The sequence below is a fragment of the Sus scrofa genome, chromosome 14 (assembly GCF_000003025.6).
Source record: "Sus scrofa isolate TJ Tabasco breed Duroc chromosome 14, Sscrofa11.1, whole genome shotgun sequence".
NCBI lineage: Eukaryota > Metazoa > Chordata > Mammalia > Artiodactyla > Suidae > Sus > Sus scrofa.
Window position 1 is genome coordinate 22,084,513 of NC_010456.5, and position 15,318 is coordinate 22,099,830.

The 15,318-nt window shown below is 41.2% G+C and overlaps 1 protein-coding gene across 4 annotated transcripts in view; it reads left to right on the forward strand.

Moving 5' to 3' along the window:
* Positions 1 to 15,318, forward strand: part of SPOCK3 (SPARC/osteonectin, cwcv and kazal like domains proteoglycan 3) — a 366,633-nt gene that overhangs the window by 330,094 nt on the left and 21,221 nt on the right. For all 4 annotated transcript variants that reach the window (XM_021074207.1, XM_021074205.1, XM_021074206.1 and 1 more), the window contains one exon: positions 7,901 to 8,020. In XM_021074207.1, coding sequence (XP_020929866.1) covers positions 7,901 to 8,020 — 120 coding nt within the window. The remainder of the gene's footprint in view (positions 1 to 7,900; positions 8,021 to 15,318) is intronic.

Consider the following 15,318-nt stretch of genomic DNA (forward strand, 5'->3'; position numbering starts at 1 on the left):
AGAGATTAAGCCCTTGTCTGCTGCATCATTTGAAACTATTTTCTCCTATTCTGTAAGTTGTCTTTTTGTTTTCTTTTTGGTCTCCTTTGCTGTGCAAAAGCTTGCCAGTTTGATTAGGTCCCATGGGTTTATTTTTGCCTTTATTTCTGTTGCTTTGGGAGACTGACCTGAGAAAATATTCATGATGTTGATGTCAGAGAGTGTTTTGCTTATGTTTTCTTCTAGGAGTTTGATGGGTGTCCTGTCTTATATTTAAGTCTTTCAGCCATTTTGAGTTTATTTTTGTGCATGGTATGAGTGTGTGTTCTTATTTCATTGCTTTGCATGCAGCTGTCCAGGTTTCCCAGCAATGCTTGCTGAATAGAGTTTCTTTTTCCCATTTTATGTTCTTGCCTCCCTTGTCAAAGATTAATTGACCATAGGTGTCAGAGTTTATTTCCGGGTTCTCTATTCTGTTCCATTGGTCTGTCTGTCTGTTTTGATACCAGTACCACACTGTTTTGATGACTGTGGCTTTGTAATATTTCTTGAAGTCTAGGAGAGTTATGCCTCCTACTTAGTTTCTGTTTCTCAGGATTGCAGTCACATTTCTATATGCTAACAATGAAATATTAGAAAAGGAATACAAAAATACAAAACCCCTTAAAATTGCACCCAAAAAATTAAATACATGGATATAATCTGACCAAGGAGGTGAAAGACTTATATGCTGAGAACTATAAAAATTAATCAAAGAAATTAAATAAGATATAAAGAAATGGAAAAATATTCCATGCTCCTGGGTTGGAAAAATTAATATTGTAAAAATGACCATACTGGAGTTCCCATCGTGGCCCAGTGGTTAACAAATCCAACTAGGACATGAGGTTGCAGGTTCGATCCCTGCCTTTGCTCAGTGGATTAACAATCCGGCATTGCTGTGAGTTGTGGTGTAGGTTGCAGACTTAGCTTGGATCCCATGTTGCTGTGACTGTCGTGTAGGCCGGCAGCTGTAGCTCTGGTTAGACCCCTAGCCTGGGAACCTCTATATTCCACAGGAGCAGCCCAAGAAATGGCAAAAAGACCAAAAAAAAAAAAAAATGACTATACTACCCAAAGCAATCTTCAGATTCAATGCAATCCCTATCAAATTACCCATGACATTTTTCACAGAACTAGAACAAACAATACAAAAATTTATATGAAACCACAAAAGATCCAGTATTGCCAAAGCAATTCTGAAGAACAAAAATCAAGCAGGAGGCATAACTTTCCCAGACTTCAGGCAATATTACAAAGCCACAGTCATCAAAACAGTGTGGTACTGGTATCAAAACAGACAGACAGACCAATGGAACAGAATAGAGAACCCAGAAATAAACCCAGACACCTATGGTCAATTAATCCTTGACAAAGGAGGCAAGAACATAAAAAGGGAAAAAGACAGTCTTTTCAGCAAGTATTGCTTGGAAACCTGGGCAGCTACATGCAAATCAATGAAAAAAGGTAGTAACCTTTGGTTGGCTTTTGTTTAATCACTTGTTCATTTTGTTTTCTTCCTCAAAAACTCTTATAATCTTTTTATATTTCATACTCTAAATTTTAAAAGATGTCTTGGAATGAGTATATATATGTTTATGTTTAATTCATTCAGCTAAGAACTCAGGAGTCCCTTTCTCTCTGAAAACTTCTCTCCTGCAGTCATAGGAATTATTTTCTATATTTCAAAAAATAATTTGGAGTTCCCTTCATGGCTCAGTGGTTAACGAATCTTACTAGGATCCATGAGGTTGTGGGTTCAATCTCTGGCCTTGCTTAGTGGGTTAAGGATCTGATGTTGCTGTGAGCTATGATGTAGGTCACTGAAGCAGCTTGGATCACACGTTGCTATGGCTGTGGTGTAGCCTGGCGGCTACAGGTCTACTTTGACCCGTAGCCTGGGAACTTCCATATGCCATGGGTGCAGCCCTAAAAAGCAAAATAACAATAATAATAATAATAATTTATTCTCAAATTCTTTTTCTTCCAATCACTGTGTGTCAAATCCTGAGCTCCTACTCTTGCTAAAACTCAGCCTCTGTCCACCAGTGCTGAATAGAAATGTGAAGGCAGAGTTTTGGGGTGAAGGAGAAGAAGTAGCTTGTATTGCTTTACCAGGCAAAGAAGGCCACAGCAGGCTAATGCCTTAAAGACTGTGCCCTCCCTTGGGGAAGAATTGCAGGGAGTTTTATAGTCTAAAAGGAAAAAAACAGGGTTTCAGATAAGAATCAGGGTTGGGACAGACATGCATTCTTCTTTCTTTGGGGGAATCTTCATCATCAAAGCTGGCATTAGGAGATCTCAGCATGAGCCTGGTGGTGGTCTTCTGGGTTATTGCCTAGAATAACAGTAATTTTGAAAAGGGATCAGAACAAACTAGGAAAGTTCTGAAAAACATCATGTGTTAATAATCTTTAACCCACAGGCACTTGTCCTCAGGGTGCCTAATCTTTAGCTTACAGGATATTGTGTTGAGGGAGCAATCGAACAGGGCAAAGCCCAAGGAAGGGCTCCACACTGTTCAATTTTAAAGTATTCATTTCTAAAAGAAGCATAAGGAGTATTACTTTTTTTTTTTTTTTTTTTTGTCTTTTTGCCATTTCTAGGACCACTCCCATGGCATATGGAGGTTCCCAGGCTACGGGTCAATTTGGAGCTGTAGCTGCTGGCCTATACCACAGCCACAGCAATGTGGGATCCAAGCCACGTCTGCAACCTACACCACAGCTCATGGCAACACCGGATCCTTAACCCACTGAGCAAGGCCAGAGATCGAACCCGCAACCTCATGGTTTCTAGTCGGATTCGCTCACCACTGAGCCACGATGGGAACTCCAGGAGTATCACTTTTATGCTGACGTGTAAAATGCCGACATCATTATGTGTCTCCCTTGAGAGGGAACCAGGATCCTGCCCCAAGGCTATACTATCATTTCTTAACTGTTCCTCCCTGGTCTCTGCCTCCGCTTCCTTCCCTGATCAGCAGCTATCTAAACCTGCCCCCTTGGAACTCAGGGAAGGTCATGGAGGCTGAATGATGCCCATTTCCCAAAAACCAGAAATGGGGGACACAGAAAGATTTTTGTGCCCGGGGAGCCCCACATGGCCCTGCTCAGTTACATTAGCCTCTCTGATGTTGTTCCTCTATAATTTCTCTTGTTTTTATTTTACATTCTACTATAATCCCATCCATTCTCTTACATGTTTTTGTCATATGAAAGACGTGTGTGGATACACAAGTATAAATCCAATATGTAACTTTTTTAAATTTCCAAGACCTCTTCCCCTTTCACTCCTTTGCTTTACCTAACACCAAGCCCTAATTAATAACTTGACACAATTGAAGAACCTTGCGTTGAAACCAAGCTTTTCTTTTATTCACATCTATTATGATTTATTATTCTGTCATTCACTCCTGATGCCAAATACAATTAGATCAGTGAGCACCCAGCCTGTTCCCATCACTGCTGACTGTGAAATGTAGGACAGCATTTAACTTTTGTGGCCCCGTTTCCACAGCTATAAAAAAAAGTGATAATAATCCTTTACCTGATCTCCCAGGATTGATAGTAGAATCAAATGTGAAACCTCATTAAGTGCATTTCATGCTGTATAAATGCAAGATACTATTTCTAGGAGGAAAAAAATCCATGTAGTAGAACTGTTGGAAAACATGAAGAAAAGACTAATTGACTTTTTCTGGAAAAGAGTGTGAGTAAAGCACTGATGGGTTCTGACTGGCCCAGCAGAGCATGTCTGTAGCAAAGGAATTGTTAGCCAGTGAGTTGGGAATGTCATCCTATAAGTAGTATGATATTTCCACATTGCATGTGCGACGCTTCTCCTTCCCTGTGTGTGGCAGGGCAGTTGGACTCATATTTATAAAAGGCGATGGTCAAGTTCAGTGGAATGAACCTGACCAGGATCCGTAAGGATGCGGGTTTGTTCCCTGGCCTCGCTCAGTGGGTTCAGGATCTAGTGATGCTGTGAGCTGTGGTGTAGTTGGCAGACATGGCTCAGATCTGGCATTGCTGTGGCTGTGGTATAGGCCAGCAGCTGCAGCTCCAGTTCAACCCCTAGCCTGGCAACCTCCATATGCCTCGGGTGTGGCCCTAAAAAGCAAAAAGGAAATAAATACATAAAAAATAAAAAGTGATGGTGGTAACTGTCATGGCCTCTCGTAAACGGTTAGGGGAGGCCGGCCTTCCTGAGGGGCCTCCGTCCTGGCCTTTGTCACCTGTGTGGAGGCTGAAGCAGCATAAACTGTCTGTTCTGGTTGGTGATCATAACCCCTCTGGGGTTCCGTTCTTCACTGGCCTAAAACTTGGGCTTGAAGATACATGATTCCTTTGAAGTCAAAAAGATACATATGCGTAGCTCTTGTGTTACTTTCCTCTAATAATGTGTTTTGCTGACTTTATACATCTCTGCATGGCGATCCCTCACACGGCTATAGGCCTAACAGTGGCATGGGAATTCACAGGCTTTGAGTCTGGACTTGGCAGTTCCAAGTTGGAGCTTACAGCTTTGCTGCTGCAGCCATGGCTGTGTTATTATTATTGTTATTATTATTGTTCCCATCAAAAGTACTGAGGGTAGTCTGTCCTAGGAGTAAGAACTCTGCTACTTCTTGGTCTGACCTCAGGCAATTCTGTACCTCTAGTGTCTCAATTTCCTGACACTTCCATGGAGACAATAGTAGAATAATTACCATAGAATTTTTATAAGAATTAAATATGTCCAAGTCTATAAAGTACTTAGAGCAGTAAGTATGTAGTGTTGGCTGCCATTATTATTATTATTACTGCAGGATTCTTCATTGCTAAAATGTTCTACTGCAATGCATGCATAACCTTCTGTGGAAACTTAAGCTAAGCTGTGTGCAACACACAATAAAGCTATATAATGTCTCATATTTGGGGAAATTTTTAAGTGCTATTATTCTTGAATGTAAATTACTTGATCTCATAAAAGTCATACAAGTTTACAAACAGTTCATTAGACATACATGGTAAGCATGATATCATTGGAATTTACTAACAATAAAGGAAAATTTGTGCCAGTCTTTTTAACACACTTTTTATCACTCTTCCGCAGTATTTTATTGGATGAAACTTCGCTCTTTGCTAGGTGTGGTTTGGGGAAAAATAAGATGGGTAAAGGAAATAGAGAACTGAAATTCGTTTTTGAATCTCTGTTCAAGTAGACAATGTGTTAGCCTGCTTTAATGGTTAAATGTATACACGTCATTGTTTCCACCAGCCTGTATCTCCCTGTCTGGTCCCACTGCAGAGGTGACAGTGTTTGCATTTCTTGTGTGTATTTCCAGAGGTATTTTAAGCATACATGAGCAAATGCATTTTCCTCTCTTTTTGTGCAAATAGAACTGAACATCTCTGCTTATCTTTTGTCACCAAAAGCTGCATTGTCGCCATTGTTCCCCATCTGTACACAGTGAGCTTTTTCGCTTATTAATAACTAGGAGCCCCCTTGGGCGGGGGTCCCTGCTGATAAGCAGTTTTGTTAACACCCTTGATATTCAAAGTGCTGAGCAATGTCATACAATTTAAATAAGCTTGTATATGTAGCATATCTGAAGATAATTTTAAGAAAGGGTGATGCTAGGTAGAGGGTTAGAAGCCTTGTAATTAATTTTTGAGGAATTTTAAAGTTTTTAATTTAAGTTGGAGTATTCATAGAGGTTTTGGCACACATTCAAAAGGAAAAAGAGACAAATGGCGAAAATAAGACCCCCTCACCATACTTTGCTTCCTTCACCCTGTTCCCCTCATTGGAAACCAGCCAGCCAGCCAGCCGCACCTTTTCTCCCTGGGGCTGTGTGTCTTGCATATAAACACAGGTGCTCACGTGGAGGAGCGCCTCTCTTCAGGACTTTGTGTTTTCTCCTACGACAGTAGGTGGAATCAGAGGATACTTGCCTGGATGTCTGTCCACACAGCTCAGGGCTGGGGTGTCCACTGGGGGACTGCTGACCACTGGTCACTCAGCCCCAGGCAGCTGAGGTCATGTCCATAAAGGTGATTCCCAGGGTGAAACAAGAGCCATGAACTTGGACACGCTAACCCCCATGCACTTGGTACAGAATGCATCCTGGGACCCTTTTACCATCTTCCTAGAAATCCCTTCGTTTCTTGCATCTAAGATTTCCTGCGTCTTAGGCAGCACTCTCTGATGCATGGCATCTTCCACCAGCTCCTGGGGAAAGGTGATGTCCTGGGGAGAGGTGATGTGCTGGTTAATTTTAGGTTCTTATATATTTAAAATGTCTTTAGCTTACTCTCCCACCTGATTTTTCTGGATATAGGAGTCCCAGTTTAAAGTACAAAGTGGCGGAGTTCCCATTGTGGCCCAGTGATTAACGAATCCGACTAGGAACCATGAGGTTGAGGGTTCGATCCCTGGCCTTGCTCAGTGGGTTAAGGATCCAGCGTTGCCATGAGCTGTGGTGTAGGTTGCAGACGCAGCTCGGATCCAGCGTTGCTGTGGCTACAGCTGGTGAAGGCCAGCGGCTACAGCTCCATAGGCCATGGGAGCAGCCCTAGAAAAGGCAAAAAGACAAAAAAAAAAAAAAAAAAAAAGTTCAAAGTGGTTTTTCAGTTGTCTTTCTGCCTGTCAGTGTTATTCTTGAAAATCAGAAGACATTCCAGTTCCTCGTTCTTTGGATACAGCAGTTTGTGTTTCTCTCCCCACTGCTGCTTATAAGTCCTTTTTGCCCCCAGGTGCTGAAATGCCACGGTGCTTTGCTGGTGTGGGTCATCCACTGTACTGGGTACTGGGAGGGACCTGTTACTCTGGATTTCATTTCCTTTAAAACTAGAGAGTGACCTTAAATTCTTAAATTATATTGCATTACATTATAGTATATTTATTATGTTGTACATGTGATATATATTATATAAATGTGTATAGCATATATTGAGCATAATGTAACACATCACTTTATAAGCTTATTTTTAACAAAATGAGCAAGAAAAGGACTGTTAAAGGGTACTTAGTTCAGGAAATTGCAGTTAGTTACTTGCAGAGGAATTTAGTTTATGGTAACAATGTAAATAAGTATTTCTTAGATTTTCAAAATATTTTGGCAACAAATTACTGAATTTGACATATCATATTTCAGCACTGGGCTGACATACATATACACATCCATACGCATTTATAAAATATATTCTGCTACTTTTATTGTACAGGCTATTTTAAAGGACATAATTATTGGTCAATAACAGTTATTTTGAAAATAGGAATTAAGTTCCAAATGTCACAGTTTGCTAACACCTTACTTTTACGACAGAAACATTTTCTTAAATATTTTATAATCTTTCTTAATGTCAAATAAGATAGCTTTCCCTTTTCTGTGTTCCAAAAATGTATAGGACTAAACCAAATAAAAACAGCATATAATTGATAATTCCTATGTATATTGAATATATTAATGCAGATTCATAAATCATAAGCTGTTACAGTACATAGAGCCAGTAATAAATGTGTGATATTCACTTTGGGTTTTCAACCCCAAATTTCCCCGGATGACCCACCATCATCTTCCCAAGATGTGTTCTCAGCACATGAATATGGTAACAGTTCATATGACCTTAACAGTGAGAACCTCAATCGTGTTTTGTTATAGTGAAGAGTGGAAGCAGAATTCTTAATGGTATTTCTCTATCAAATAAAATATTTTTATATTACATCTTGCTATGTTAACAATACATATTTCCTTTTAAAACCTGAAACAGAAGTAGGAATTGCATTGCCTTTTTTCTTTGGTTGTTGTTACCTGTTGGTTGTGGGAGTAATCAGAGCTGGCATTGACATCATGCTCCGTGGTCACTCAGGATCTGTGTTGTTTCTCTCTGTTCAGTGTGCACCAGCCTGGAGTTCAGGGAGGTGTCGACCAGGCTGCGGGACTGGTTCAAGGCCCTTCACGAGAGCGGGAGCCAGAACAAGAAGGCCAAAGGCTCCCTGCGGCCGGAGAGAAGCAGTAAGGTTTCTAACGTTGATGCGTGTCCTTGTCCTTGATGCAGGATTTTATTGCCAATCAAAACACATATTTCAAAGTTACTCTCTACTCAGATGCTGAACAAAAGTCTGAACATTGTTTTTACCTCAAAGCTCACCCATGACATGTATTTTGTGAAGAAATAAAACACTGGTGACAACTCTAGTTAGAAAAGGAATATCCCATAAAGCGCAGCATTTACCTTCCAGTTGAATTGAAAGAATAGGAATGTTTTTCAGTGTTTTGATAGACAAAACACTGGTAAAGAGTAGAATAACACAGAAAATGAAGGTAATAATTTAGAAATACTTAGATTTTTTAGGGAACACAATTAAGTGCACCCCACCTACCCACTTAGCCATTCCTAATTGACCCAACCTTGTCAGGAGACAAAGTTGTCTGTAGAAGGAAAGAAGCTGGAGTTCCCATCGTGGCTCAGTGGTTAACGAATCAGACTAGGAACCATGAGGTTGCGGGTTTGATCCCTGCCCTTGCTCAGTGGGTTAACGATCCGGCGTTGCCGTGAGCTGTGGTGTAGGCTGCAGACGCGGCTCGGATCCCGCGTTGCTGTGGCTCTGGCGTAGGCCAGTGGCTACGGCTCCAATTAGACCCCTAGCCTGGGAATCTCCATATGCCTTGGGAGCGGCCACAGAAAAAGGCAGAAAAAAGACAAAAAAAAAAAAAAAAAAAAAAAAGAGGAAGGAAAGAAGCCCTGGATGGGAATGACCCACTCTCTCCTCTCCTCGTAGCCCAGCTCCCAGCGTATTGATGTGTGAACCAGCCTTCTGACATCATACTCCTCATCTCTCTTCTAGTCCTGTTTCCCTTCAAAGCATTTCTCACTACCTACTACAACGATATATTTTAGTATATCATACTACCACTCATAATTTGCTTATTTTCTCTCTCTCCCCTAGACAGCCTTAAATGAGACCACCATTGTTTCAGCAGAACATAGAATAACTTGACACATAGTATTCACTAAGTCAAAAAATGAGCAGAATTAATGAATGATTGAAGCAAAGAAGCAATCAAAATACTACATCGTGTGGATATAGCATAATTTTATCAACTAATCATTCCCCTGCGAATGATTATTTACTCTTTCCCTTTTTTTTCTCCTTTTCCATCAGTTCTGAAGTTAATTAGTATGCTTTTATTTCTATGAGAAAGATTCCAGGCAGTGGAAGTAATAGGTCAAAATGTGCATGCATTTCAAATTATAAACAATAATAAATGTTGCCAGATTGCTTTGCAAAAAGCTTAGGCATTTCTAATTTCAAACAGTAAAGCACAGGAGTTAACTTTTGCCTTCATCCCTGACAGTAATGAAAAAGCATTACTATTCTTTTTAACTTTTCCATACTGGTTGACATGCTGTTATATAGTTCACTGTTAATCTAATTTGTATTTTCTTTAATAGTAATGAATTGAACATAAAGTATTGGGAGGGGGGCTTTTGCACAGCAAACAAACTAAAATGTCTTAGCTCAGCCTACAGTATTTAAATATCCTAGACTTGGTGGCTTAAACCATACGCATTAACGTCTCAAGTCCTGGAGGCTGGGAAGTCCTGGATCACGGTGCCACAGCCATCGTCTCATGTGGCAGAGAGACAGAGAGATCTCTGGGGTCTCCATTAGGCCACTGATGCCATCAAGAGGTTCCACCTTCATGACCCAATTACCCCCAGAGGCCCCACCTCTGATTACCAGCACTTTGGGTGCTTCAGCATATGAATTTGGGGAGGATTCAGTCTAGAGCACAAAACAAAACAACAAAAAACACCATTAAAAAAAAAAAAGGAGTTCCCATGGTGGCTAGTAGAAACGAATCTGACTAGCATCCATGAGGACACAGGTTCAATCCCTGGACTCACTCATTGGGTTAATAAGGATCCGGCTTTGCCATGAGCTGTGGTGTAGGTCTCAGACGTGGCTCGGATCTGGCGTTGCTGTGGCTGTGGGGTAGGCCAGCAGCTGCAGCTCTGATTCAACCAACCCCTAGCCTGGGAATCTTCGTATGCTACGGGTGCAGCCCTAAAAAGACAAAACAAAACAAAACGAAAACACCATGAGTTATATCAACCTATATGTATAATTCTGAGAAAGGAATGCTGATGACTTCCATTATAATTGTACTTAAATAGGTCCTTCTAGTGTCTTTTGTAGGTTTTGCTCTCAGTGTTTGCTGCTCTATTTTTAGACACATGAATTTATTTCTCTTTTATCCATTCTTAGGTTATGCTTCTTATCCCTTCATTTTTTTACACTATATCCTCCTTACCACTGTTTTAGCACAGATTTCACCTTATCTGATAGTAACATTTCCACGCCTACTTTCAAATTTATTACATTTGCCTGATATACTTGCTAACATTTTATTGTTGGTCTGTCTTTGTTACTTAGACTTAAGCAGCTTTCATGAAAACAACCATGGTTTTGTTTTTGTTTTTGTTTTTGTTTTTGCTTTTTAGGGCCGCACCTGCAGCATATGGAAGTTCCCAGGCTAGGAGTCGAATGTGAGCTATAGCTCCTGCTTACACCACAGCAACTTGGGATCCGAGCCAAGTCTGTGACCTACACCACAGATCACAGCAACGCCGGATCCCTGACCCACTGAGCCAAGCCCGGGATTGAACCCACAGCCCCATGGATTCTAGTCGCATTTGTGTCCGCTGTGCCACGAAGGAAACTCCCCATGGTTTGGTTTTGATTCTTCACTAGTACAGTGAACAAACGTTGTGGGTTTTTTTTTTTAAATAATTAAGATGTAACAAAGTTAACAGAAGCACAGGAAAGCATTCTGGTAAGACACAGAAAGTTAACCACTTAGGCAGACTGCCCAGAAGACAAAGGAAAACTTATTTTACAACCTCTTATTAAGAGCAGACTAATAATTCAAGAAAATTCTGTTGTTACAACAGAAAGACAATCATATTTTAGTTTTTCATCCATCTGATATTTAATACTGATTCTGAAAAAATCTTATATGATTAAAAAAGCTTTTAAATTTTAACCAGCATTGACCATGCCCAATACCATTTGGGTGGAATCTTTCATAATTGTTGTACTTATATAAACTTTGTCTTATACATTTTGGAAAAATAAGTCATTTTATTTTAGGATGAAACTGTATTTTTTAATAAAATTGGCTTGTTTCGTCTTAGATGGTTGCTCATGAAGTCCCTGAACCCCTTGAGACTTGCCTCTTGAGATGGGGGCAGGAATGTGATATCTGGTAGAGACAGTGGGTGTTCAGGGCTCCAGGTCAGGGCACCATCCGTTGCCACATAAGAACAAACCCAGACTAAGTCACGTCTCTCGTGATGGGGAGAATGCTTCAACCTTAAACCTGCAGCATCTCAAATCAAACAGAAAAAAGGCTTTTCTTTTATGGGAAAGGGTGCGCAGGGAGGAGGGCAACAGGGGTGAGCAGGTGACAAAACTTGGGAGCTTAGGACATGTTTTTCTGTGTGTCGGCAGGTTCTCAGTATGAGCAGTCAAGGAGGGACACTGTGCATCTCAGCACCCCAGTTCTCGCTCAGCCTTGTGAGGGAGCCAAAGCTTAGGAGTTGGAGGACAGAGAGAAACCTGGGCAAGTTTGGTCCAGCCAAAGTTCAAGGATAAGGGATGCACCCTTGTGAGCTTGGGTGCCTGTGAACCAAATTCTTTTCCTAAATAAAAGCAACCCACTTACCTACCAAGCAAGAATGTGAGCCCCTGAAGCCTCCTGTTTCACTTTTAATTTCACACTTTCAGGTCTCTGGTCTGTGTTCCGAGGTGTTATGGCACTTGCTTAGGCCACTAAACTAGTGCTCAGTGGTCAGGATCCCCAGCTGCAACACACCTGCGGGATCACTCGGCTGAGAAAGTATGTTTTCAGTCTACAGAGGAGTTCTGTACATTTTTAAGCGTGTGACCTTTAAATATCCGCATGTGTGTCTTCATTCTGAGCATTGTCTCCTCCTCATTTACTCCACTCACTGTGTAGCTGATCGGTTCTTCTCTGACTGTTATGTAATAATTCTTCTCTCCAGCTCTTGTGCAGTGATCCTTCTCTCTGGCTGTTGGCCAATGGATGTGCTGACTCCCCTTTGTCTGTTCACTGGGTGCTGGCCCCTCACTGCCAACAGTCCCACGTGGGATGGAAAGAGCCTCACTTGGCTTTGCCTCTAAGCATCAGGAAAGCCCGTGGGTCCAAGAACCTTGGAGGGAGCCACCTCCTCCTGCACCCACAGCCTGTGCTGGGCCTCTGCCATGACATCCAGCCCAGGTTCCCGGTATGGAGGCAGTAGGTCTTGACCTTCTCCAGAGCCTGCAGTTTCCTGTGAGTTAGGCTCTCGGAGACTGCACTTTCCAACCACCCTTGGACACAGTCTGTTCCTTCGTGGGAGCCGGGAGCCCCCACCCTGGGCTGCACCATCCTTCAGACCCCAGCGCTCAGTTGATGACAAAGGGATAAGAGATTGAAGTCCATTGGGGGAGTGGGGTCAATGCATTTGGAGGGTCAGAGTCTTCCAGACGCTTCACCAGCCCAATTCTGGTTTAATACACAAAGAGTGACAAGACAGTTCAGAGGAAAATTCTTGTTTGTCTTTGAACATTGAAATATTATTGACAGGGCAGATATGTACAGGAAGGCCAAGCCACTTATATGTTTGTGGTCATGCAGGTAAGTGTGCTGTGCTGCCAGTGTCTTTGCACCTGTTGTTAAACAGGTTATTACCTTTGAGGTAAATGTTACCTTTGAGGTAAATGCTTTTTCATGGATATACATTGCTAATGACCTTTTTTTTTTTTTTTTTTTTTAATGGCTGCAGCCATGGCATATAGAATTCCAGGGCCAGGGATTGAATCCAAGCTGGAGCTGCAACCTATGCCACAGCTGCAGCAACGCCTGTTTCTTAAGCCACTGCACCCAGGCCAGGAATTGAACCCGTGCCTCCACTGAGACAATCCAGATCATTAACCCACTGTGCCACAGTGGGAACGCCTTTGCAGTGTGATGATGAGTAAAAATAAAAATCTGTTTATAATATCTTTGTTTTCCTTTATCTGAGCCTTATAGCCCAACCTCATTACATGTTAACTATGAAGCCACTAATGGTCCTTAGCTGAATGCAGAATGGCTGATAAGCTCTCCAGCTTAAGTTTTTTCCTACTCATAAACCAGACTGCTAAAAGCTACTTAGAGCAAATTACTCTCACGGACTAACCATTGCTCCGACCTCCTGAGTTCCAGGAGGTCTTACAGGACTTTTTACTAATTAAGGTATGGTTGATTTACAGTGTTGTGTTAATTTCTGCTGTACAGCACAGTTAATTCAGTTATACATACATTCTTTTTTCATATTCTTTTCCAATATGGTTTATCATAGGATATTGAATATCGGTTCCCTGTGCTATACAGTAGGACCGTGTTATTTATCCATTCTACATGTAATAGTTTGCATCTGCTAACCCCAAACTCCCAGCCCACCCCCTTCCCTAGCCCCTCTCCCCCTTGGCAACCACAAGTCTGTTCCCCATGTCTGTGAGCCTGTTTCTGTTTCATAGGTAGGATCGTTTGTGTTGTATTTCATATTCCACATATAGGTGATATTATATGGTATCTGTCTTTCTCTGTGTGCCTTACTTCACTTAGTAGTATGATCTCTAGGTTCATCTATGTTTCTGCAAATGGCATTATTTCATTTTCTTTTTATGACTGAGTAATGGTCCCTTGTATATATGTACCACAACTTCTTTATCCATTCCTCTGTCAATGGACATTTAGGTTACTTCCATGTCTTGGCTATTGTGAATAGTACTGCTATGAACAAATGGGTGCATCTATCTTTTCAAATTAGAATTTTCTCCAGTTATATGCACAGGAGTGGGATTGCTGGATCATATGGTAGTTCTATATTCAGTTTTCTGAGAACCCTCCATATTGTTCTCCATAGTGGTTGCACCAATTTACATTCCACCAACAGTGTAGGAGGGTTGCCTTTTCTCCACACCCTCTCCAGCATTTGTTATCTATAGACATATTAATGATGGCCACTCTGACTGGTATGAGGTGGTACCTCACTGTAGTTTTGATTTGCATTTGTTTAATAACTTGCAATGTTGAGCGTCTTCTCTTGCACCTGTTGGCTATCCATACTCACAGGATTTTTTGATCAGTGTTATTCCTCACAGTAGAAACACTTGCTGTGCCAGGTCCTAGGACATGCTCCACCAGGAGGTCCATCCTTGCCCACTTCCCTCTGCTTGTTGCTCACATATCTGACATCAGAGGCCTCCCCTCTCCCACGTGTAAAACAGCAACGACGACAGAGCCTCCTTCTCACATGGCCTTGCTTTTCTTTGTAGTGTGTATGTTACTACTGGATGTAGAAATGCTTCCTAGTTTATTTTCTCTCATTTCCAAGTGAAATGTAAACTCTTTGAGGCCAGGAATTTTCTTCTGTGGAATCCTCAGCTACTAGAAATGGCCCTGGCACACAATAGGAACACGGTAGCAGTGTGTTTAAGAAGTGAAAATCCAATCAAATTATTATCTAAAACTCGTTCTAGCTTCAGACGAATGATAAACTAGCTTATAGCTGTGTCCCATGTTTTCTGGATGACATGCAGGTTCCAGGAGAGCAAGTTTATGATAGCAGCAGGGTGGAAATAAATGGTCAGGACAATGAAACTTAAATGGGAAGGTAGCCTTCTTGTAGGATGTGAACCCAGATTATGGAGTGTGCATTTCCAGGAAAGGGGTATTTGCCGGCCTAACACACTGGCCATCCAGTTAACAGCGCCATGTGTTTTACGTTCCTAAACCTCATCATGCTGCCAAGGCCTCCTTGGTGAAAAACAGTAGGTTTGTTTTCCTCTTGGTTATGTTAGTAGTTATTCTTAAAGCTCAGACACAGTAGGACACTAACCTGAGGTTTTAATTGATTAGATTTTATCACAACCATTACATAAGGATTTCATAACCATTACCCAGGAAGAACTGATTGTTTATCTCAATCTTGGAGCGTGTAAATATTTCATAGTTAAATGGTTTCGGTGGACAAAAATGTTATAGCTTTTTAAGAAATTAAGCTAGCTGGTAAAGTCTGCCTTTATTTTTAACAATGTTGTCCACTTTATATTTTAAAAAATCAGGTATCTTGTAGATTTTATTTGGATATATTTTAGAGCTTTCACAAAAGAATCATCATGGAAAAGCACCTAATATGTAAAAACTTAAAATGTATTTTATGAGAAGGTGAAGGAAATAGAGCTGTTTAGCCTCTG